Genomic DNA, 25,910 nt, shown 5'->3' on the forward strand with positions numbered 1-25,910 from the left:
GGTCACCCATGTCACCCCTGCGCACCCTCAACGCCCGAGGGGATAGAAAAGCGGCAGGGTCAGCTGCTAAGGGGCCCAGGAGCCAGGGTCAGGCCCACCCGGGCGGGCGGGAAGCCCGGTGCGGGCGGGGGGCACGGCGACGGCCGACAGCAGCTGCCCACAGTGGTGATGGCCGCAGAGGCGGCCTCGTCATGTGACGCGGACGGGCGGAAGCGGAAGTACCGGCCTGGAGCCCGCGCTAGGTGGCTGTCCTAACGTTGCCCAGCCGCTGTCTGCACCAGCCATGGACTGCTACACGGCGAACTGGAACCCGCTCGGGGACTCTGCCTTTTACCGGTGAGCCGCCCCGCCCTCCCGCCTGCAGCCCGGCTTACCTCGCTCGCCCGCCCGCCGGCTCGGGTCTCCGGGTAGACCCGGCAGCGTTCGCCCCTGTCGCTGTGGGCGCGGGGTCCGCCCCACGCCGGCTCTCCCTGACTGTCAGTCAGGGACTTAATGCACAGCTGCCTCTGGGCAGGGAGCCGGGCCTGCTTCAGAGAAACAACCGTGATGAGCGGTTGCCACTCCCAAGTTTAGGTCTGTCAGCCTCCGGAAGGATGCTCAGATCTCGTTGAAGGAGGCCGCCCGCGGTGACAGCGAGTACCCGGTCTCCTGCCGGAAAGTGCTACTGAAGTCAGACCACAGGGGCGCTCGGAGGGGGGCGGGATCCCACGGCGGGCGGGGTGTCTGTGCTGACCAAGGCAGGGAGAAGGGGGCGAGTTGTCAGTGAATCCTGGAACAGCGCAAGTGAGGACCCCCTGGTCCGGGGTAGCCTTCCCGCGGGAGTCCTAAACCAGGGATTTTCATTAACTTGCAAACCTATTACATCGTTAGCCTGATCAGGATTTTTCAACAACTTCCCTTTGTAAACTAAAATACAGTCTATGTGTATGTCGGCCCCTATTTGTGTTTTCAACCTCATCTGTTGCTCTCTTATCCAAAGCTTGTGTTCCAGCTGCACAGAATTTCAGGGCCCCAACACACAGTGATATTTTATGGCTTTCTATGTTTCTATCAACCTACAGTTCTTTCTGTGGGCATTGCCATTTCCCTCTTTAACTCACTGAAGAATTCTTGCTCATCTTTCAGGACTTAGTTCAAGAGTTCTTCCTAGAACCTTCCTTCGCCCTCTCCTGATTGAAATCCTTTAGGCTTTACCGGGCCTGGTGCTAAGATCTGTTATGTGTGATACAGTAGGGCAATATTTGTGTGAGTTCCTTTTGCTAAACCAAGCCCTTTGAGGGCTGATATCATGTTTCTTGCATTTCTTTATCTCCAGTGCATGTTTAGAAGTGTCTTCTGTATAACAATTTTCCAATTAAATTTTTAAAGAATAATTTTAGAGTTGGGAATATAAATCAGTGGAAGAGCCCTTGCCTTTAGGGAGACTCTGGATTTGAACCCCAGCACTGGGGGTGGGGAGATATCATGTGAATTACAATTAAAGATCGCAAAGACATTGCATCATGATATTTTTTCAATAGAAGATATTCATTTCTGCTTATGAAACTACTATTCTTACTCATGTATTCAAACTTTTAAATGTAATTTTTGATTTGCAACATGATACACTTCCTAGTTAAATGCCTTGTAACAATTTTTAGAGTTCTGTTGCATTTATTCATGATAATTCTCATGAATTATCATGAAATATGCCTATACAATATGAAAAAATTGCAAAAGTTTACTTAAAATCAGTAGGAAATACTAATGATTTTATGTGTTTCAGTAGAGAAGAGATACCAGCTGACAAAGTTAGCATATTATTTAGTGTTCACTCACCACCTAGTTAACACAGCATTCACTTTTTAAAATATTAATTTCTATTACTCTTGAAAATACTTATTGCCTGCCCAGGTCCGTTGAATCAAAGATGAAAGACAATGTCCTCATTACCACTGAGCTCCTGTTTAGACCACTAAAGTTTTTTTAAAAAATTCTAAGTCTTGAGTGCATACCATTGACATGGAGCTGGTTGGCCAATCTACCCTTACCTGTTCTGTACTGTCAGAAAGGATTAAGGGTCTTAATCTTGCTGTGGAGAACATGTTCTAAGTTGCTAACATATATTTAAACTTTCTTATCTACTAGACACTATCCTGAGTACTTGTGTGTTGATTTGCTTAAGCTTAACAACTTCATAATGTAGGCATCATGATTAGCCCCATCCTATTGATGAAGAAGCTGAGGGTCACAGAGGCCAGGTTACAGTAGACCAGGTTATGTAGCTAACAAGTGGTAGAAACAGGATTTAGACCCAAATGGTCTAGTTCTAGACTCTGCGCTAAAGCATAAGAATTGTTTTTTTAAACAGGAAAATATAAGAACATGTTCTAGTTTCAGTAGTGAAAATGTTTTAAGTTCAGGTTCTTTATTTTCTTCATATTTGTACAATCTTAGGACATATTTATATTCTAGTAAGTGAATTGAATGATAAGCAGGTGGGAGTCATTGCATTTTGAGTCCTACTGGCAGGACAGGATTCTTCTGCTCTAGAGACAGTATTCTGGAAATTCTGAAATTGGGGAAGGCAAAGAGAGAAAATGGTGACCAGGTCTTATGGGACTCTAAATCTAGACTTTTTTAGTTCTGGATATTGAATTCAGGAGGCACTGAGCCATATCCCCAGTCTTTTTTTTAATGTTTTATTTTGAGACAGAGTCTCACTAAGTTGCTTAGGGCCTTACTAGATTACTGAAGCTGTCTTTGAAGTTGCAATCCTCCTGCCTCAGCCTCCTGAGTTGCTGAGATTACAGGCATGCACCACTATGCCTGGCAGAAGTCTAGCCATTTTTATCCTAAAAATACAACTTGAGCTATTGCCATTATTAAATTTGACCCAGCCTTTGCTAGTTTGAACTTGTATTGACCAATACAACAGACATGTACTCTTCCTGCTCTCATAGGGCTAACAGTCACAGGGCAAGGCCATTAATAACCATTAGGTATTTGTTTGGTCTTAGTCCCTATGAAGGATAATCACTGAGGTGTAGGAGCACATACCTTAAGAGAGCATATAAACTGGGTATGGTAGCACACATCTGTAATCCCAAATACTCGGGAGGCTGAATCAGGAGGATTGCAAGTTTGAGGCAAGTCTCAGTAACTTAGTGAGACATGTCTCAAAATAAAAAGGTCTGGGAACATAGCTCAGTGGGATGTGTTCCTGGATTTAATTCCAATATAAAAAATGAGAGAGATGTAGAGAGTGATTGCGCACACATAACAGATTGGGAGTGGGGGAAGATAAAGAAGACTTTTCAAAAAAATATTTCTTTTTTAGTTTTAGGTGGATACAATATCTTTATTTTATTTTTATGTGGTGCTGAGGATTGAACCCAGTGCCTCACATGTGCTGGGCGAGCACTCTTGAACCACAGTCCCAGCCCCCAAGAGGACTTTTTTAAAAGAAAGAATAATGTCCCATCCAAGAGATAGTAGACTTAAGTGCAGGGGGAGGGTTAAAGAAGAGCATATACAAAGGTCCTGAGGTAGGAAGGTCTGAAACACTCCCAGTGACCTAAAAAGCCAATGGGATTGGAGTGCTACAGGCAACAGGCAAGACAAAAGCTGAGGTTGATGTCCTTCTTTTAGGAGTCACACTCTACAGGAACTTATAGACCATCTTATTTGAAAAACATGAGGAATTTAAATTAAGGAAAAGATTAACATGAATGGATTTGCACTGTGTGGGGATTGTTGTGTGTTTTAAGTTCCTTCTGGAGGCAGAAGATGGAACTTTTTGGAAGAATGGAAGCAAAAGAGACTGAGTAAGGAACCTAGGGAGAAGTTGTGGGTGGTGAGCACTGGGTTAGTGATGGTAGGTGTGGAAGGGGCCTGAGCAATTTAGTTGGTGAAACAGAAGAAGGTTGTAATGACTGCACTTGGGAGGGAGGAGGAAAAACAAGGAATCAAGGATGACTTTGAGTTTTGGCTTCAAATCATGAAAAAGGAAAAGTGAGTTTGGCAGAGAAGAGAGTGAGCACATTGACTTTCAAGCTTTTCAGAAACATTCTTATGGTAAAAGAAAGGATTATGAATCCCTGATGTTCTTAGAAGAGAGGAAGACTATTTTAGTTCTATACTTGTGTTTTTGTTTTGCTTTTTTGCTAATATAAACAAATGTTTTAAAAATTGTGTTAAACACACATAACATAAATTTATCGTCCTATTTTTGAATGTATTCAGTATGGTTAAGTATATTCACAGTGTTGTACCACCAATTTTCAAAACCTTTTCATCTTGTAAAACTGAAATTCTGTACCCATCAATGGCAACTCCTCACTTTCCCCTCCCCCCAGCCAGTGGCAACCATCATTCTATTTTCTATCTCTATGAATTTGATTGCTCTAAGTACCTAATAGTAAGCAGAATCATATAACATTTGTCTTTTTGTGACTGGCTTACATAATGTCTTCAAGGTTTATTGCCATTATACCATGTCATAATTTCCTTCTTCTTCTTTTTTTTTTTTAAAGAGAGAGTGAGAGAGGAGAGAGAGAGAGAGAGAGAGAGAGAGAGAGAGAGAGAGAGAGAGAGAGAGAGAATTTTTAATATTTATTTTTTAGTTCTCGGCGGACACAACACCTTTGTTGGTATATGGTGCTGAGGATCGAACCCGGGCCGCACGCATGCCAGGCGAGCGCGCTACCGCTTGAGCCACATCCCCAGCCCCTCCTTCTTCTTTTTTAATATTTTGTATTGGGGATTGAATAAAGGGGTGCTTTACTACTGAGCTACATCCCCAGCCCTTTTTATTTTTTATTTTGAGACAGAGTCTTGCTGAGTTTCTGAGGCTGGCCTTCAATTTATGATTCTCCTGCCTCAGTCTCCCAGGTTGCTGGGGTTATAGATCTGTGCTACCACACCTGGCATTTAGCCATATTTTAAGGCTAAATAATATCCCATCATATGTATATACCATAATTTGCTTTTCAGTTCTTCAGTCAAGAGGCACTTGGATTGTTCTCACCTCTTGGCTATTGAGAATAATGCTGGCATAAACATGGTGTACCTTTTTAGTAGGGCTAGAGTTGTAACCCAGTGATACAGTGCATGCTTAGCATGCATAAGGCCCTGGGTTGGATCTTTAGTACCCAACAACAACAAAACCTTTTTGAGACAGGTTGGAGGAATGGGATTTCAGGGGTGACAGTGGGTTCTCTCTAGGGACTAGGGATTTGGGGATTATTGGGTTTTCCTAAATCAAGATCTGATGTGCTTCTCTCTCCCCAGGGCTTTGATACTCAAGCCTGTTTCACAAAGGGGCTCTTGTCACATCATGGTGCACCATGATGCTCCAGCAGTTCAACTGCATTGCCATAGGGATTTCTTTACTGTTTCTTGCAGGAGCTAGAATTGCCAGGACCGTGGGTATAATAGTTTTCTAATGTAAGAATCCAGGGTTCATTTCTGCTGCTCAGAAGATTTCCATTTCTGAGACCTGGAAATGGAGGAGAAAGATGTAGCTGGCCTTTCCGTTTGAGAGTACAGCTTGTTCTCACCCTTAGGCTTTTCTGAGAGGCTGCCCTTCACTCTCCCCTTCCACATCCACAGCATCCTTACAGCACAGCTTGAGTCTCCTCACTGAGAAGCCTCCTGTAGCTTGAAGACTTTGAGAGGTGATTTGCCTTGTTGCTCTTTGCTCCCTGACCCTTTCTTCTGTACCTCTTTCGGGGCTCCTTTATGCCTGGCTTTGCCTCTTTCATACTTGGTCTATTATTGCAAGTATTGTATTTATTATTAAATACAGTTTCTTAGACCACATCCAATTGGAGGTTTTGGCCCATGACTTCTGGAGATCCCAACTTTTGCCAACTTTCAGGGTGACTTAAATGGTCACTGTCTTCACAGTGATTTTATCCACTCAGCCACTCTCTCCCCCAGTCCCACTCAACCCTGGTGCTCATCCAGAACTGCTCTACCTCAGAAGTGTTAAATTCGGGCTGGGGATGTGGCTCAAGGGTAGCGCGCTCACCTGGCATGCGTGCTGCCCAGGTTCGATCCTAAGCACCACATACAAATAAAGATGTTATATCCGCTGAAAACTAAAAAATTAAAAAAAAAAAGGAGTGTTAAATTCACAGCCTCCTCTTGGACCATAGACTCCTGTCTGCATGGATACTCTGAAACTTCCTGGTTCACCTGCCCTTTAACCTCAGTGGGTCCCCATCCATGGAGCTTTCTTTTGTCTTTGTGTCCACATGCAGAGCTCCTTCTACAGATGTTTCCTTCCCTGTCCGGCTAGCTGGACAGCCATGGGCAGTCACTTCTTTTTCTTGCCTTTTCCCTAACAATCTTGTTCCTTTGCCCTTTGGTTGCACTTGATTGGCGCAGGACCACCTCCCTGTGCACCAGTCTCTCACCATCTCTACCTGCACCTGGCTGCAGGGTCACCCAACAGCTAGGTTGGGACTATTACAGTTCTGCTGCCACAGCTTTAGCTTGATGAAGTCATTCTACACTCACTCACCTCAGGGCTCTACTTGTAAATGATTACACTATGAAATACTTGTGAGTAATTAAAATACTTGGGGAATATTAAAAATTGAAATCTCCTTGCTACCCCCTCCCAATAGCTGACTTCATCTCAAGCTTCCCAGAGAACTGGAAGTTATGGCATGGAAGCCTAGGCTTCCCCTGACCAAACCCGCTCTTTCCTAACCAAAGGAAAGGTGCCCCTGTTCAGCCACATCCCTGGCTCCCTGCCTTCTTAGACATCATGTGCCAACCCAATGTCCTCACTTAGCCACAGTGTTTCTCCAGCTATCGTTCAGGGCCCCTTGCATCAAGATCACCTGAGATGTTAGCTACGTGCAGGTTCCTAGGAGAGATGGCCATAGTATCTGGGGTGAGTCATTGGAATTTGATCTATATTTTCAAGGCTACAGCTCTGCATTGTTTTCTACCATTTCTGTCCCAGTGTTCCCTGTTAGATTCAAGCATACTTAAATCTCCCATCCTAATATTTTGAATAAACTTTCCTAACCTATAGGTCCTTCCTCACTCCTCTTTCTCTCCCTGTGTCCCGCTGAAATCCTGAAGACCCCATCTGTACTTACTTCCCTTTTCTCTCTTCTCACTGACCAATTACTCTGGCCTGAACACCATGTTATCAGTGATATTCTTCACTGCAGTGAACATACCCCAGTCTTCATCTGAGCTTAAATCTAGAGCATCGTTCAGGGCTGACCAGTGGGAAGCAAGAAACAGCCCTTGTGGGCACAAATGGGTTACTGGTGAGCCATAGCTGGTGGCTAGTCTCGAAGTTGAAGCAGCACTGGAAGCATTAGAGCTGCGGGTAGGTAGACCCCCATCCCGGCCAACACTGTGAGGTCATCAAGGGATTGTGTATTCTGGGCACATTATTGGGGCAGAAACCACCAGGTGTCCACAAACCCACAGTGCCCACAGACCACGGAGCTGCTGGAAGCAGCAGGAGAGCCCTTTCCTCCTGCAGTGTCCTTTTGGCGCCCTCTATCGAGAAAGCTTAACATTCAGCTCACTTCAGATCAAGTACTGAAGGGTGAATTTGGAGCAGAGAGGCAATAACTTGATAACTGGCCCATTTGACTTCTTAGCTTTCTCAGGAAGCCTTCTGCACACCTATGAATTCCTTTACAATAACAAAACAATCATTTCTGGCTTAATAAGATACTATTATCCTTACAAGTAGAACTATTCTTTCACAAAACGAGAAGAGAACAATCTTAAGTTATTATCCATTATTGTACCCATTAGTTCTCACATTGAGTCTCACTGTCCCACTGAAAATATTCTATTACTTAAAAACTAAATTGTTCTGGGTAAGGCGGCATACACCTATAATCCCAGTGACTCTGGAGGCTGAGTCAGGAGGATCGCAGGTTGAGACCAGCCCTAAGCTTGCTCAAAATAAAAATAACAAAAATAAAATTGATTTCAAAAGTAGAGTTGAGGATGTTGCTCAGTGATTAAGTGCCCCTGGGTTTAATCCCTGATACAAAAAAAGAAATCCCCCCAAAACTAAATTGTAATGTTAACCTCTAGTAATTTGTATATAAAATAAAAATGGGAAGTAGAAGATAATGGCTAGTATATAAATATAAGCACATTGATGTAATAAGCATAGAGAAAATAGGGAAAAACGATTCCAGTCTTCATTTCTATAATTGCTCACGAGGTCATAGTTGATATCTGTAGCTTCCTTCTTCAGCTGCCCACCCCCTACTTCCCTTGCCCTCAGCTAGAACCTCCATTGCTCTAGTTGTTTACCTCGTGGAGTCATCCAAGCCTTCATTCCTCACCCAGTCTATTTTTGTTTTTTGTTACTGAAATTTTTCATTGAGCTTTGGAAACACTAAGAGCCCCCCCCCCCCCCAGGACTCCTTGGATTTCAGGCAGTCCTTCTTGCCTCCATTATGTAGCAACAGCTTGATTTTACTCTTTGTAATCAGAACAATCACTTTACCTAGTAAATCAACCTCATATTTTATGCCACTGTTGACTCAGTGGCATAGGACCCCAAAATGGCAAGATGATACTCTTTGTCTTCTAATTCAATAAATCCATCATTGTGTTTCACTCTCCTCTTGGAGACTCAGCTCTTTAAGCCATTAGATCTCAAAGTTCTGAGACTGGAAGCAACATTTTTATAAGATGGTTATTAGGTGTGATAATGAAAGGAGCCACTCCCACTTCTACCCCTGGATTCCAGGTCCCATGTATTCTGTCTATGGGGAAGGTAATACCTAATAGTCTCTGATTCACAGCATAAGCTGCATCCTAAAAGACAGACCCTCATCTTTTTAAAGGGTGCTGGCACCCAATTGGGTTTGCAACTGATTCAAAAAAATTTGGCCAGCCCTTTGTGAGTAATGGAATATATGGTAAGACCAGTTGGTTCCATGGCCCCAAGCCCACTGTTGCACTTTCCTTGCTGTGGAATGAAGTTCTTGATTAGATGCAGTGCTTTGCAGAATGCCATAAGGGTGAATAAAGCATTCTGTGAATCTACAGATGGTGGGTGCTGGCAAACACATTAGAGGCAAGAAAGGCAAATCCAATTTGTCCTTCCATAATGGAAGAAGCCCAATGTAATCAACTTGCAGGCTGGCCCTCCTGGGAATGGTGCCAAACTGGGGCCCTATATTAGGCACCCACTCAGGATTGTTAACCTGGTCAGCCTTAGATAGAGAAGCTTCCAAGACCTCTACCTCAAGTAGAAAATAAATAAAAAATAAAACATAAAATTTAATTGTGTGGGTTGCTGAATTATAACAGTGGAATTCAACAACAAGCCATTTCTCACGTGTAGGTTAAGGCACTGATCAAAACAATGGATCCTGAAACCTGAACAGGGACATTTGATTAGACCCAGAGGAAACCGACAATCTTGGAACCCTAGTCACTTCAAGCCTCCCTTAGCAGTAAAAGTAGCTTGCCTTCCCATCTCTATAGAGATTAGCCTTTCTTGGCTTGAAAACCCTATGATTACCTTACTCAAGAATGGCAAACTTGGAAGGGGAAGCCTTTCTCCAGACTGGCACATCATATGTGCCAGCATCATTTTCTCTTTGTAAATGTTCATGTGAACTCATAATAATCCATCCCATACCAGAGTCCTTGTAGTCATCATTAATGCCACATATTTAAATATGGAAGCCATTCCCAAAGCACGTGCTTCAGTTGGCACCTCGTCAGAGTAAACTGCAGGCTTGGTTAATTGTGATGCCGCAGCATATGATAGGTTTCTGTCATCCATTTCCCTTTGGCAAAGAGCTCAACACCAAACCAATCCCCAAATTCCCTCTTTAGGGGTTTTTCTCCTGGGGCCATTCCCTATACCAAGTCTGTATCTATCTGGATCCAGCCAGGAGATTTAAATTGGAATATAAAGAATATAATATAAAGAATTAGTAATCTATGACATATAAGTATATATAAAATATATAAGAAAATTTTATATGGTATCTTAGGGATGAGGGAGAATACCCCAAGAATGGCAAATTTGGGAGGAGAAGCCTCTCTCTAGACTGGGGTTCAGACCTTGTTGGAGAAAATATAGTTGCAGCCCACTGGATGTCAATATGCTGATTGTGCCAGACCAGAGCTGACTTATAGTATTGAGCAACCAAGAGGTAACTCTCTAAAGTGCAAGGGGTAGGGGATGCAGTGAAACCATAGCTGGAAGCCCCAGAATGTGCATGTGCAACCAGAGGTGGGTTCCTGTGTCTGGACTACATGGCATCCATAGGTAAAGATGTACAATTGTGCAAAGGGAGTCAATGGAAAATGTGATAGGGTACAAGTGAGGCACAGCTAGTGACCAGGCGTCTTGGTATGCAGAGGAATCTGCTGCTTATCATGGGAAGGAAGCCCAAGGTGTGGTGTCTTCAGAGAGCCAGGAGTTGATCTAGGCATGGTTTTCCAGATGCATAAGGGGGCCCTAACACCACCAGGTGTCCTCACACTCTGCCTGCTGGCCTCTTCATGGCTTTCCGGCATTCTTCTACTGGGAAAGCTTAACATTGTGTTCACTGTATAGTTGAAAATTTTGAAAGAGTGCTGCCCATTATGAAGGGTGAATTTGGAACTGAAAGGCAATCAATTGATAACTGGCATGATAGCTTTATGTAAATATATATTTTTATCAGACTTTTCACCCAATGATTTAAAAAAATTTTTTTTAGTTGTTGATAGACCTTTATTTTTTATTTATTTATACGCGGTGCTGAGAAGCAAACCCAGTGCCTCACACTATCGCTGAGCATAGCCCCAACCCCACACCCAATGATTTTAGTAACAGAATGTCAAAAGAAATGCATATGGGTTATAAAATTCAATATTTCAGAAATTAATAAAATATTTAGTACAAAAATAAACATTCCTTCTATATGTCACTTCGTTTACCACCTTTCCTAGAGATAACTGCTTTTTCTGGCTTTGTTTGGAAGCCTCTGAGCATTTTTCTGTATATTTGTACACAAACATGTTTATATTTAAATGTGTTTGGCAAAAATACATGCTCAGTTTTTTATTACATAAATGGGCTTATATGGTCAACATTGAGCTTATATGGCTTATATGGTTAGCTTTCTCGTTTTACTTACCACTGTATCTCAGAGATAAGTTCACATCACTAATGACAGGTCACCTTAATGATGGCTACATAGCATTCCCCAGAATGGGTGGGCCTATTATTGTTTATTTAACTAGTCCAATTTTGATGAACTTTTTAAAAAAATATTTTTTAGTGTTGATGGACCTTTATTTTATTCATTTATTTATATGCAGTGCTGAGAATTGAACCCAGTGCTTCACACATGTGAGGCAAGCACTCTACCACTGAGCCACAACCCCGGCTCCATTTTGCATGAATTTTTAAAGAGCGTTTGCAAGGTTTAGGCTAAGTCAAAGGTATTTGCATTTTAAAAGTCAAATAGATAGCACTTCATTTTCTTCTGTAAGAGCCAATCCATTTATACTTGAGTGTTCATTTCCCACATCTTCGACAGTACTAGATTTTTTATTTGTTTCTTGTTTTTTTTTTTTTTTTTTCCAATCAGATGACCAAAACATAAAAATAGTTTGGAGCACACCTGTAATCCCAGCCACTTGGAGACTGAGGCAGGAGGATGGCAGGTTTGAGCGCAGCTTGGGCAATTTAGTGAGACACTGTCTCAAAATAAAAAGAGCTGTGGATGTAGCTCATTGGTAAAGCAATCCTGGGTCCAATCCCCAGTACTGCAAAGAAAGAAAAAAAAAAAGAGTAAATAAAAAGTAAAAAGACTGGGTCTGTAGCTCAGTGGCAGAGCATTAGCCTAGCATGTGTGAGGCACTGGGTTCAATCCTTAGCGCCACATAAAAATAAACAAAGAAAATAAAGGCATGCTGTCCATCTACAACTATTAAAAAAAAAATGAAAACTTGGGCCTGGGGTCATGGCTCAGTGGTAGAGTGCTCGCCTAGCACTTGTGAGGCACTGACTTCAAGCCTCAGCACCACATAAGATAAATAAATAAAATAAAGGTTAAAAAAAATTTTAAGGGCTGGGGATGTGGCTCAAGTGGTAGTGCGCTCACCTGGCATGTGTGCGGCCCGGGTTCGATCCTCAACACCACATAAAACAAAGATGTTGTATCTGCCGAAAACTAAAAAAATAAATAAATATTGAAAAATTCTCTCTCTCTCTTAAAAAAATTTTTTTTAAAAAGTGAAAACTTAAAAAATTCTTTACCTAGTAATTAGATATGTCTTCATATCCTTTGACCATTTCTTTAGTGTGTTGTTTCTTTTTCTATTGATTTGTAAAGGAGGCCTTTTTTCTTCATACTAATCCTTTATTATAAAACTTACACATCTTTTCATAGTGGTCACTAGGCTTTTATTTTTTGTACTAAACTTTTTTTAAAAATTTCACTTATTTATTTTTTATGTGGTGCTGAGGATCGAACCCAGGGTCTGGCACGTGCAAGGCGAGTGCTCTACCTTTAAGCCACAACCCTGGCCCATGTACTAAATTCTAATATACAAATTTAAAATTTTTATGTCATAAATCTGTCATTCTTGATAGTTTCTGGGTTGTGTCTTGTTCTGAAAGACCTTTCCATAGCTAAACATTATAAAAGTATCAGCCTAGAGTTTTTCAAATTTCTTATGTTCAGTTTTTATTTTTAGTTAAATTGTTTGTGTGTTGATTTTATGGTGTTGGGGATCAAACTCAGCCTTATGCATACTAGGTAAGCACCTACCACTGAGCTACACCTCCAAACCTTTTATGTTTCGTTTTTAAATATTTTCACATAAAGCAGTATGATAGAACTCCTGACCATTTTTCTTTTAGTATAATTTTTATTTTTAAAAATTAACTGAAGCCTTTTGAGAAGATTATTCCTTTTTCCATTGTATCATACACATTTTTTTCCTCTTGACATATGTCTTTTTACTTTGTTTTAAAAAATGTATAAAGGTTTTTTCTAATGTTAATTATTTAATAAATAACTGTTAATGTGACTCTTGGTAGGGGGTTGCTGAGGGTGGAACCTGGGACCTTGAGTATGCTAGGCAGTCACTCTTGTTATTGTGGTTTTTTCAAAATAAATCAAAGTTCTATTACTATCCCTGGCCTTATTTAATAATTCTGCCCCTCACCTACAAGTAACCATTCATAAGAGATTGTTGTCTTTCCACCATTTCTTAGAAGCAAATGAATGTATATTATTTTTACTTTCTAAATTTTAATTTTAACCCATTTTTAAAAATTTTTCTTTGTGACTTGTAGATTTTATATCATTGCTTAGAAATTGCTATGGTGGCACATGCCTGCAACCCCAGCAACTCTGGAGGCTGAGGCAGGACGATGGCAAGTTTGAGGCCAGACTGGACAACTTAGTGAGACACCATCTCAAAAATAAAAAATAGAGAAGGGCTGGGGATGTAGCTCAGGGGTAAAGTAACCTGGGTTCAATCCCCAGCACTAAATAAAAAATAAATTATTGCTACTTTGAGATAGTACAAATATTGAAGATCTTTTTTTCTTATATGGCATTTTTTTTTTAACATTTAAATCTTGAAATCCATCTGGAAGATATATTATCGTAAAGATTAAGTAATGAAATAACATTTTTGAGAATCTTCCCATATGGTCTCATTTCAAATATCAATTTGTACCATTTTGAAATGCTATCTTTTTTATATGCTCAATTCCCAGGTTCTTTTCTGGATTCTGCTCTTTTACATTTGATCTATTTATTTTTTCCTATGCCAAAACAATAGTTTTTTTTTTTCTTTTTTTTCACATCAGGCGGGAAATGTGCCATGTTGCAACAAGTTTAGAGGGAGTTATATCTCATGTAGTGGCATGAACAACCATGCTTATGAACTAGAAAGGATCCTAAACAATAGTTTTAATTAACTTCAGTTTATATAGTGTGCTTGATATTTGGCGTGTATCTGTTCTCATATTTTCAAAATGTTTTAAAATATTTTCTGGTATTTTCTCCTTCAGATGATCCTCCACACCATGAACTTTAGAACCAGTTTATGCATCTTCCACACCAAAAAAAAAAAAAAAAAAAAAAAAAAAAAAAAAAAAAAAAAAAAAAAAAAAAAAATTGTGAGGAAGGATTTTATCAGAATTCCTATGCATTTATAAAACATTTTGGAAAATTTCTCCATGTCTTTTATACCTTTGAGGAAACTTCTGTGTGATTTTGCAAAAATTTTCTTTAGTTTTATTCTTGGGTATCTTGAAATTGTATTTCTATGATTTTTAAAAGTTATATTTCTCTGTCTTTCTCTTTCTCTTCTGTAGTGAGAGAGAATCCAGGCCTCACACATATGAGGCAAGCACTCCACCACTGAGCCACATTCCCACCTTCAAATGTTACATTTCAAATGAGTCTTGCTATGGTATAAAAAATGTCTTTCTCTAGAAAATGGATTGATTTTTGTTGATCACCCTGTTAAGCTATCTTATGTTCCATAGGCTGCTTTGGACTTTTAAAGTAGATTGTCATATTACATGCAAATACAGGTTGAGTATTCTTATCCAAAGTTTGGGACAAGAGGCATTTCAGATTTCAGAGTTCTTTGGATCTTAGCATATTTGCATGGATATAACAGTTGAGCCCCTCATCTGGAAATCCAGAAACCCCAAATGCTCCAAAATCTGAAACAATGCTCAGAATGTTCCAGATTTTAAAGCATTTTGGATTATGGGATTATGGGCACTCAACCTATAGTAATAATCTTGCTCTACCCATTTTTTTCCTTAATTATTTTGTTTGGAACTCAAAGATATATGTCAAATGGTAGGTAATGGTGAGCATCTTCCTTATCATTAATGGGAAGGCTGCTGAAATGATACTAGCCAAAATGCCCTCCTTAAATACTGTCTCTCTTGACATCCTGGAATAGTGCCCATTCTTTCTTTGTCCTTTGGCTCTCCCCTTTTACCTACCTCCAAATATCAATGGCATACTTCAAGTTACCTACTCCAACTTATTTGACACACACTTGGTGATCCATGCACATCTCAGATTGCAGTCATCTCATGCCTGCTCATGATTTTCTTACCTCCAATAAGCCAAGCATTCACAAATTGCCATCAATCCAGAACCCTCTCACCAGCCCAATCTCACTGAAGAGCTCCCCTTGGATTTCTTTGATGCTCCGGAACAGTTCATCATCACTCAGCATAGCTGGACCCTGATTCATTGTTAAGAACCAGAAATAGAATAAAGATTCCTTCCCCTGAGAGACTTTCTCTGAGGGTCTTATTTCCCACCTCACCCTAGTCCTGTCTCAGTTTGTGCCTTGGATATTAGCTATGAAACCTGCCTCAGGAGCTCTTACCAATCATGGATACTAGCCCCCAAAGTCACATCCTTCCTTTTCAATACCCTCTGCTCCCTCCTCTGTTGTTCCTAGGCAGGCATGTAGTGAATTTTTAGTCATTATTCATCTCTCTGCCTCTACTTTGTGAGGGGACTCTCCTTCCCCATGAAGGACAAATGGGGGCTTTAAGGGTTCCTCTAGGGCTTATTCTATCCAGATGCAGGGTCGTGAGGAAGTTAATATCTGCTCATCTCTGTGGACAGGAAATATGAACTGTACAGCATGGACTGGGACCTGAAAGAGGAACTCAGGGACTGCCTGGTGGCTGCTGCACCCTATGGGGGCCCCATTGGTAAGTTGTCCTTCCCCTATTGCGTGCTCTGGGATCCTGGAATGAACTTGATTCCTGAGGGCCTTGCTGTCAGGTGGTTCTTTGCCAACTCACTCTGTTAAAATGCTTTTAGTTTTGGTTCTCCTAAGGTCTGCCTCACGGGTAGGCCTGAGACCCTGGTCCATGAGGCCTGCATGGGGCCTGAGAGTCTAGGACAGAAATCTCTTTTCAAACCACAGCGCTGCTGAGGAACCCCTGGAGGAAGGAGAAAGCTGCCAGCGTGCGACCAGTACTTGAGATTTACTCTGCTTCTGGTATGCCTCTGGCCAGCCTACTGGTGAGCATTCCAGACTGTCCCTGGTCTGTGGGCTAGGCAGGGCTTCCTTATTCCAAGGATATCCTCAGGAGTCTCTCTTTGCAGTGGAAGAGTGGACCTGTGGTGTCCCTGGGCTGGTCAGCTGAGGAGGAGTTGCTTTGTGTGCAGGAAGACGGTGCAGTGCTGGTTTATGGGCTTCATGGTGACTTCCGAAGACACTTCAGCATGGGCAATGTAAGGGGCCACAGGGGGCTGGGAAAGAGGATGGGGTTTATGACCCTGTGGTTCCCTCAACCCATGGTCCTTCTCCCCAGGAGGTGCTCCAGAACCGGGTTCTGGATGCCCGGATCTTTCACACTGAATTTGGTTCTGGGGTGGCCATCCTCACGGGGGCCCATCGTTTTACCCTCAGTGCCAATGTGGGCGATCTCAAACTCCGCCGGATGCCAGAGGTACCAGGTAAGCCCTGAGATAGCTCTTTAGCGCCACAGATGTGCCTCCAGACTGTGGGACCAGCTGAGGGCTCTATTCATCATGAGGTTGTCCCCTTCCCTGGTTGCAGGTCTACAAAGTGCACCCTCATGCTGGACCACACTCTGCCAGGACCGAGTAGCACACATTCTCCTGGCTGTGGGGCCTGATCTTTACCTCCTGGACCATGCAACCTGCTCTGCAGTGGTGAGTGCCTGAGTGAGAATGAAACGGAGGGGCGAGGGAGGCAGTGGGAAGGCTCTGAGAAGTGTCCATCTGGTATTCTACTCCGCCCTGCCCCAGACGCCTCCTGGCCTGGCCCCAGGAGTAAGCAGCTTCCTGCAAATGGCTGTCTCCTTCACCTACCGACACCTGGCGCTCTTCACAGACACAGGCTATATCTGGATGGGGACAGCATCACTCAAGGTGTGATCCTAGAATAACAGGGGATACTATACTTGTCCAATGAAAATCTGTTGCGGGGTAGGGGTGGGACTTTTCAATCAGACTGGTGACTGCTGGGATAGGGCCATGACATCCCTGCACCCTTTCAGGAGAAGCTGTGTGAATTCAACTGCAACATTCGGGCACCCCCGAAGCAGATGGTCTGGTAATAATAGGGGTGTTATTTGGGGATGGGAGTGAAACATGTTTATGGGGACACCTTGAATCATCCTGTCTACTGGCCAAACCAAGTAGAGCTTGGATCTTCTATTTGGCCAGTGAACACTTGAAGGAACCATTGTCCTGGTGGGCTTCAGCTGCCATGGGGAGCTGTTGATACAGGAGTGAGAGGGAAGCAGACAGGTCATCCTGTGGCCAAAAGAATAGAATAAGGGCACAGTCTTGTGCAGGGCTGAACCAGGGCAAAGGGATGCAGCAGTGATGTGGGAGACTTGGCTGTGGGTCTGCTGTCCTGGAAGTGTCCCAGATTTGTGTGTATGGTGCTGTCAACAGGTGCAGTCGTCCTCGCAGCAAGGAAAGGGCTGTCGTGGTGGCCTGGGAGAGGCTGCTAATGGTGGTGGGCGATGCACCTGAGAGCATTCAGTATCCTTAAAGGGCTGCCTTATGGTGTGGGAGGGGGGAGGGAGGTCACTGATCCCACCCTAACTTTAGAGACACTCTTGGAAACCTTAACCAAGCTCAGGTTTGTGCTTGATGAGGATTCCTACCTGGTACCTGAACTTGATGGGGTCCGCATCTTCTCCCGCAGCACCCATGAGTTTCTACATGAGGTTCCAGGTGAGGTCTCCACAAGGGTATCATGTAACCCGGGGCAGAGGTTCCTCAACATCCCAGTTACCCTAGGCCAGTGGCCCAAAGGAGGATCTGGGTATTGAGGCAATACTGAAGGTTTTCTTGCCCCATCTGCACTCACCAACTCCCTCCCCCAGTGGCCAGTGAGGAGATCTTCAAAATTGCCTCGATGGCCCCCGGAGCACTACTGTTGGAGGCCCAGAAGGAATATGAGGTAAATCTGTGGACTTCTTCCCAGGCCCTAAGATGGGAAGAAGTCCCTTCTTCCTGTCCCCTGACTGGTCCAGCCCTCTGCCCCTGTATGGGCATGTGTGGGCACAGCCAGGTGCCACCTATCAAGAGAGGGTTTCAGATGCCTGTATCAACAGCTCAGGAGGCTGAAACAGGAGGATTACAAGTTCAAAGCCAGCCTCAGCAACCTAGGTAGGCCTAAGCAACTTAGTTGAGACCCTGTCTCAAAATAAAATTTAAAATAATATTTTAAAGAATAGGGCTAGGGATGTGGCTCAGTGGTTAAGTGTTCCTGGGTTCAATCCTCAGTGCTGAGGACAAATAAAAAGAGGGCTTCAGGGAGAACACTGGTGGACTGCTCGGGAATTCAAGTAACATGGGTGTTTCTCCACATGGTAATGGAGAAGGATAGGGTGTCCTTGCTATCTCCAGCTAGGCATAAGTCAGCACTACTGTTAGAAGTTGTCAAGGCCTCCCAGAGGCAACTGTGAGCCAACTTGGGATGATCTCAGGTATACTGAACAGAGTGAGAGAGTTCAGGCTCCAGCCTATGCAGGCCCTCTAAATCAGCCCATTTGAACTATAGTCCAGAGGGGCTAAAGGCCAATGTGGGGTGTTCTCTGTCATTTTGCTCCATCACCGAACCTCTCCCTGCAGAAAGAAAGCCAGAAAGCAGATGAGTACCTACGAGAAATCCAGGAGCTGGGGCAGCTGACTCAGGCCGTGCAGCAATGCATTGAGGCTGCAGGACACGAACACCAACCAGACATGCAGAAGAGTCTGCTCAGGGTTGGGCTGGAGAGGGTTCTGGGAATGAGGGGATGCTGGGAAGGAGGTGAACTGGTTTTTGCAGTAGAGAAAGCTTTTTTCCATTGCCCTCTGGCTCTTCTCAGGCGGCTTCGTTTGGGAAGTGTTTCCTTGACAGATTTCCACCTGATAGTTTCGTGCACATGTGTCAGGACCTGCGTGTGCTCAATGCTGTCCGGGACTACCACATTGGGATTCCCCTCACCTATAGCCAGTATCCTCAAGCATGGAGGGAGGGTATTTATAGCTGGGGGTGACTGGGGAAGGGGCTGGAGATGTGGTCTGCAGGTACTTGGCAAACAGGACTTATCCCCATCTGGATCCTTAACCAAGGAAAATACAGATATAAGCAGCTCACCATCCAGGTGCTCCTGGACAGGTATAGAAAGCCCAGGGGTGCTATAGGAGGGCTGTAAGTGGGGGGGCATTATGGCCTTGGGTAGAGTCTTATGGTCATTGTATTTGACACATCTTAAGATTTTGGAGGCCTGAGGCACAGGCTGGGGCTTCTCTGCCCCCTTTCTCTGCCCTACCTTGTCCCTTGTGCTCTCTCACCCTCCTTCTCTGCCAGGCTTGTATTGCGGAGGCTATATCCCCTGGCCATCCAGATATGTGAGTACCTGCGTCTTCCAGAAGTACAGGGCGTCAGCAGGATCCTGGCCCACTGGGCCTGCTACAAGGCAAGGATGTGGGACCCAAGGGCATTTAGGTGATTTCAGGCCCTAGTGAAAAATGTGGAATGAGCGGGTAAGGGTCTGATCAAGGCCCTGTGGAGCTGGGAGATAAGGAGTGACATATAGATGTGTATGACACCCTCCCCCATACACCTTGCAGGTGCAGCAGAAAGATGTATCAGATGAGGATGTTGCACGGGCCATTAATCAGAAGCTGGGGGACACGCCTGGTGTCTCATACTCTGACATTGCTGCACGGGCCTATGGCTGTGGCCGCACAGAGTTGGCCATCAAGGTGTGGGTGCCCAGCCCTCTCCAGATTCTGTGATATGAATGTTCAAGGCCCCTGTGCCAGCTCTTCTCTGCCTTCCTCCCCACCCTGCAGCTGCTGGAATATGAGCCACGCTCAGGGGAGCAAGTGCCCCTTCTCCTAAAGATGAAGAGGAGCAAACTAGCACTGAGCAAGGCCATCGAGAGTGGGGACACCGACCTGGGTGAGCTGGGTTTGGGTGAGAAGCAAACTGGGTCATCTGGGCTGAGGAGGGCCAAGGGTAGAGTTCCCAGCCTATCTTATTATTCCTACAGTGTTCACAGTATTGCTGCACCTGAAGAACGAGCTGAACCGAGGAGACTTTTTCATGACCCTCCGCAACCAGCCCATGGCCCTGAGTTTATACCGACAGGTGTGTGTGGTGGGCAGGTAGCAGGATGGAGCTGCCTGAGCCCTTGAGTTGGCATTGCTGACTGATGGCCTGCCCTCTGCCCAGTTCTGTAAGCATCAGGAGCTAGAGACGCTGAAGGACCTTTACAATCAAGATGACAATCACCAGGAGCTGGGCAGCTTCCACATTCAAGCCAGCTATGCTACAGGAGAGGTCTGAGGTCCATGGAGTGGGTGGAGCCCATGAGCTGGGGCTATTAGTCTGGTGCCTTTTCCGGGAATGTAGGCTTTAGCATTCGGTTCACTCTCCATCCAACATCCTCACTGTTGAAGGGAGAGTTTGAGAAAAGGTGTGGCCAGAATGGGGGCTGGTTCCAAAGGAGCTAGTCATCCCTCTAGGACACCAGAGTGGTGCCCCTAGTGGGTAAGGCTGACCTTGGTGACCCTGGGCACAGGGACTGGGGAGCTGTCACCTGGGTGGGGAGGGCCAAGGTCCTTTGCATTGTGAACTCAGTCTCCCTTTGTCTTTGTAGCGTATTGAGGGACGAGTAGCAGCTCTGCAGACAGCAGCCGATGCCTTTTACAAGGCCAAGAATGAGTTTGCAGCCAAGGTTTGGCTTACCCTTTTCTAAGAGCTGCCTGGCTTCCCCTCTTGCTCTTGTCTCTCTCATCCCCGACCTGCCTCATCCTGGTTCCCAGGCTACAGAGGATCAAATGCGGCTCCTACGGCTACAGAGGCGCCTAGAAGATGAGTTGGGGGGCCAGTTTCTAGACCTGTCTCTACATGACACGGTCACCACCCTCATCCTCAACGGCCATAACAAACGTGCAGAACAACTGGCCCGTGATTTCCGCATCCCTGACAAGAGGTATATAGGGACCTCTTGGGCAGCACGTGGACAACCTGCCTTTTCTGTAAAACCTCTAAGCCCAGCTTTCCGCAGGCTTTGGTGGCTAAAGCTGACTGCCCTGGCAGATTTGGAAGACTGGGAGGAACTGGAAAAGTTTTCTAAGAGCAAGAAATCACCCATCGGTTACCTGGTAAGTCAGGGGTACTCCTTCCAGCCCCCCAGTAGCGAGGGTAGTCCTGGGCAGGGAGACAGATAGGATGACTTATTCAGGCATCTGTTCTGCTGCCCATGTATTAGCCCATGTGTGGGCAGATAGCATCCACAGTGTTGAGTGCACTGGAGGATGGGCTGGAGTCTGTCTGCAAAGGGAGGTGTAAAGTGAGCCGCTTTCCCCCAAAGAGCCAGCAGGAACAACATGTGCCTGGGCTTTCTTGCTTGAGTTGGGGAAATGGGGGTCTGAAAAGCTGCACCTATTGGGTAGGGGAAGATATCACGTCACAGGGTTTTGTTTCCTGTGGCAGGGGTTCAAAGGTGTGGCGGGCAAATTTGATAATGGCAACCATGAGAGAAAAGAAGACCTGAGAGGGCAAGTGACAGCAAATGCCTATTGTCAAGTGGGTAGTGGTGGATGGTGGAGGAGGAGCACAAAAATAATAGATTTCAAGATTCTAACAGGCCTTTGGTTTAGGTTTTTTTCTGCCCCAAGCATGTTGAGATCACAACTGTCTTGCCATTGTTGGGACTGATATATAAAATACATATGGACAGTGTATCCATTGGGCTTTGCTCAGAAGAGAACACAGGCTATCCTTTGTCTTACCTCTCAACCCCTTCCCTCTCCTGTGAAGCCCTTTGTGGAAATCTGCATGAAACAACACAACAAATATGAGGCCAAGAAGTACGCTTCCCGAGTGGGTCCTGAGCAAAAGGTCAAGGCTTTGCTTCTCGTTGGGTGCGTTGAATCAGGGCCCTGTGGGTGTGAGGTGGCTGAGAAGAGGCAGGGTTGGTGCCCTTGGGCAGTCCCAATACCATCTCCCCTTCTGCTCCAACCATAGGGATGTGGCTCAGGCTGCAGATGTGGCCATCGAGCACCGGAACGAGGCTGAGCTGAGCCTTGTATTGTCCCACTGCACTGGAGCCACAGATGGAGCCACAGCTGACAAGATTCAACGAGCCAGAGCACAAGCCCAGAAGAAGTGAGGAGCACTCCCTTCAGGGGGTTCTTCCCCTAGACCCTGGACTTGGCAGAAGAAGTACTTTATCCAGCTCCTTCCCCAGAGCAAAGCTAAGGAAGGGGCCGGAGAGGAGGGGACTCTCATTGTAAATAAAGATGGGACACTTTAGAATGCTTGTCTTATACAGTCCAGCCTAAGAAAAGCAAATCTGAGGCAGAACCATCTAGACATTGCAGCAGAACTCCATGCATTTGATGGTGTTAGCTCTGGAGGTAGGGTTTTACAAGAGGGCCCTGTCTATCTCCATATAGTTATCAAGGAAAGTTCTATCAGGCTCACAGACCTGAGGAAGATTATGGGGATAAATAGCACAAAACTCAGCAAGAATCACACTGAAAAACACTATGTGCTTGTCCACACACTCAGGAGAACCATGTTAAACATTGTGCCATTATTATTTCATTTGTTTCTCATGACAGTCTTGTGAGATAGATAACATCACCCCTCTAACATAAGAGGAAATTGAGGACCAGGGAGGTTGCTAATAGCAAATGCGTAGCAAAACAAGGATTTGAAACCCAGATTGACTTCAAGCTGGAATGGGAATCAGGCCCTCTGTGATCAGGGAACCCTGAGGAGAGGCCACAGGATTTAGGAGAGGCATGTTGTGGGAGTTGAAGGAGAAGCCTTAGAGAGCCCTGCCTATTGAATAGTGGTGTCAGTTCCTGAGTGGTGTCTGGGTTGAAGAGGAAAGGAAGCTAGAACATCTCAATTCTGCCTAAGAACTATGAACTAGAGACTCCTTGGCCTTACCTCACCCCCACCCAGGGGAGACCTCACCTCCAATCAGTAGGGAGTCTTCTTGGCCCTCTGCTCTTTGTCTCTAGCCTTCAGTCTGTACTCTAATGCACTGTGTCTCTTCCATCCATTACCCAGGGCATACCATTTTCTTTGTATTGCCCTCTTTTGTTTAGCAGGAGGACAAAGGGGAAAACCAAAGCCCAGCTCTCATTAGAGCTTCAAACCTTACCACCCCCCAATACTACTAAGCATAACCACACTTCAAAAAAGAGGGGGAGGGGCTGAGGCTGTGGCTCAGTGGTAGAGGGCTTGCCTAGCATGTGTGAAGCACTGGGTTCGATTCTCAGCACTGCATATATAAGTAAGTGAATAAAAATAAAGGTCTATTCATCTAAAAGATATTTTTTTAAAAAGAAGGGGAGACTTGGGACCTGGTAAGTTATGTCCTTTTCTTTTTCCCCATCTGATTTGTAAATGTAAGTTTGTGAAAATCCTCCAAGGGGGTATAGCTCAAATTCTAAAATAGTCATTTATTATATTCACTGCTTATATGTGGTCAAGAATTCAGATAGTGGCTGGGTCTGTAGCTCTGTTAGAATGCTCACCCAGCATGTGCCAGCACTGGGGAAAAAAATTGAACAGGATGGTTTGTGTCTGCTCCACAGTATCTGGACATCAACTGGAAGACTCAAAAGGCAGGCGGTAACTTGACAGTTGGGTACTGAAATCACCCGGGGGCTTGCTTTCCCACATGTCTGGTTGTTACCTAGGACCTTAGGGTTGTGAACCAGAACATTTATACAACCCAGGGTACCTCACAGCATCACAACGTTGGTCATAGGACAAGCTGGGTTCCAAAAGCAGGCATCCCAAGAAGGAGCCAAGCGGAATCTGTTCTGCCTTTCCTGACCTAGCTTTGGAAGTCCCATGGTGTCAAATGTGCCACATTCTGTTTGTCAAGGCGGTCTCATAAACTTACCTCACCAATTTCAAGGTGAAATAGTCTCCACCTCTTGACAGGGTATTGAATAGCAAGGTACTGGAAATATGGCCAGTTTTTGGAATCACAGTCTGGCACAGCCTTTCATTTTTCCCTTTGAAACTAGTGGACACCTCCAAGGAAAAGAAAGGATTCCCCAATACTGGGATTATTCTAGCCTGTTTTCCTCCCCAGTCTTGGCTCCACAATTTCTCACTGCCCTGATAAGTTTTAAAATGTTTTTCTCGCGATGCATCACCATGCATGCCTGTAATCAGCAGTTCAGGTGTCCGAGGCAGGAGGAGTATGATTTTTTTGAGCCAGCTTCAGCAACTTAATGAGGCCCTAACAAACTCAGTGAGACCCTGTTTCTAAAAAAAAAAAAAAAAAAAAAAAAAAAAAAAAAAAATGCAAAAAAGGACTGGGGATGTGGTTAAATACCCCCTGAGTTCCATCTCCAGTGCAGAAAATAGATAGATAGATAGATAGATAGATATAGATAGATAGATAAAAATGTTTTCCAACTTTTCTAGTTCTCAATGAAAAATAATTGCTACCCAATAGCCCAGTCAGAGGGGAGACTTGGCCAGTGCTTTTAGAATGTACACAATAAAAAATCTGCAACCCCAAAGCAACATACCACCTGTTTCTTCTACAAACATTAAACACTGTACAGCTGTCATGAAGTTTTAAAAACATGTGAGAAATACTTTTTAATAACAATGACAAATGTATACAGATTACAACCTCATTAAAAATGTGTGTTAATGTGGAGAAGTATTGGAATTGTCTATGGAGAGAGTTGTTTGAAAATCAAAGGCAGTTTTTAAATTTTTGTTTTTGTAAAGTTAATATCTAATTTTCTTTCCAACTTTTTATTGTAAAAACTTTCACCTTTTTAAAAAATATTTTTATTAGTTATTGATGGATCTTTTTAAATTTTATTTATTTGCTTATATGTGGTGCTGAAAATTGAACCAGTGCCTCACACATGCTAGGCAAGCGTTCTACCACTGAGCCACAACCCCAGCTCCCAACTTTCACCTTTTTAAAAAAACATACGTTTCTTTTTCAGCAGAACCCAGAAATGTTCTGCTGAGCTACAACCCAAATATCTTTTTCAAATATTTTATTTTGAGGCAGGGTCCTGCTAAGTTGCCTCCTGCTTCAGCCTCCCAAGTTGCTTGGATTACAGGTGTGCACCACCATGCCCACCTAATAAAAAGAATTTTTACAGCAAACACCTGCATAACTGCTGCTTTGATTCTCCATTGACATTTTAATATACTCAATTAATCACACATTATATTAAATTAATCCATCTTATTTTTGATGCATTTCAAAGTAAGTTGCAGAATCAGTATACCACTCCTTAATGACTTCAGAATTCATTTCATTAACTGGAATTCATTATTTGTACCTTTTGTCTTTCAGGCAAAATCTTATACAATGCAATATACAGACATTGTGTACATTTGGTAATTTTTTGACCAATGCATGCACCTGTAGTGATATTTAAAAATCAGAACTGGAGGGTGGACTTTAGCTCAGTGGTAGAGTGTTTGCCTAGCATGCATGAGACTCTGGATACTGCAAAAGAGAGAAGGGAAAAATCTGAAAAATGGAAAGTTCTCATTCTGATTTTTGTTTGTATATTTATGTATTTTGTAGATGAAACCCAGAGCCTCACACAAGGCAAATGCTCTACCACTGAGCTACATCTCAACCCCTTTTTCCAAATCTTATTGTTCAATTGATATTAGTGTAAAATGTCTTCTACTGTGAGCAAGTGAATAGCAGGCCTGTGCCTATGGTGTTGGCCTGGGCTGAGTCTTGTTCAGTGGATGGGATTGAGCAGAGAATCTGAAAGTATTTGTCATCCTAGATTAAGAATATCAGTGGTAGTGTAGAATGAAAGTTGGGACAAAGGCTCTTATAAGACACATCAGGGCAAGGAGGCTGCCTGGCTTGTCTTTTAGGTATAAAACTCTAGCAAGTGACC

The 25,910-nt window shown here is 44.0% G+C and overlaps 1 protein-coding gene across 1 annotated transcript; it reads left to right on the forward strand.

Annotated features, from left to right (window-relative positions):
- Window positions 1–208: 208 nt before the first annotated feature.
- VPS16 (VPS16 core subunit of CORVET and HOPS complexes) lies at window positions 209–24,948 on the forward strand. The gene is made up of 24 exons (XM_081291257.1): window positions 209–336; window positions 15,618–15,706; window positions 15,925–16,022; window positions 16,107–16,235; window positions 16,316–16,460; window positions 16,564–16,679; window positions 16,776–16,898; window positions 17,027–17,082; window positions 17,430–17,519; window positions 17,620–17,714; window positions 17,867–17,943; window positions 18,618–18,749; window positions 18,854–18,981; window positions 19,111–19,146; window positions 19,339–19,447; window positions 19,602–19,736; window positions 19,827–19,935; window positions 20,027–20,124; window positions 20,209–20,316; window positions 20,636–20,713; window positions 20,802–20,971; window positions 21,047–21,143; window positions 21,802–21,905; window positions 22,009–24,948. Exons 1-24 carry the CDS (start codon window positions 284–286, stop codon window positions 22,151–22,153), a joined length of 2,520 nt encoding a protein of 839 aa, XP_081147383.1. The 5' UTR covers window positions 209–283; the 3' UTR covers window positions 22,154–24,948.
- Window positions 24,949–25,910: the final 962 nt, after the last annotated feature.

Source organism: Spermophilus citellus, assembly GCF_964194105.1.
Source record: "Spermophilus citellus genome assembly, chromosome: 4".
NCBI lineage: Eukaryota > Metazoa > Chordata > Mammalia > Rodentia > Sciuridae > Spermophilus > Spermophilus citellus.

What these genes read in the sequence shown, in the direction of transcription:
- VPS16 (XM_081291257.1), top strand. Translation starts at nt 284, where the DNA reads ATGGACTGCTACACGGCGAACTGGAACCCGCTCGGGGACTCTGCCTTT. An exon ending in ACCCTATGGGGGCCCCATTG is followed by an intron (nt 15,707 to 15,924) that starts GTAAGTTGTCCT and finishes TTCAAACCACAG; the next exon opens with CGCTGCTGAGGAACCCCTGG. An exon ending in GACACTTCAGCATGGGCAAT is followed by an intron (nt 16,236 to 16,315) that starts GTAAGGGGCCAC and finishes CCTTCTCCCCAG; the next exon opens with GAGGTGCTCCAGAACCGGGT.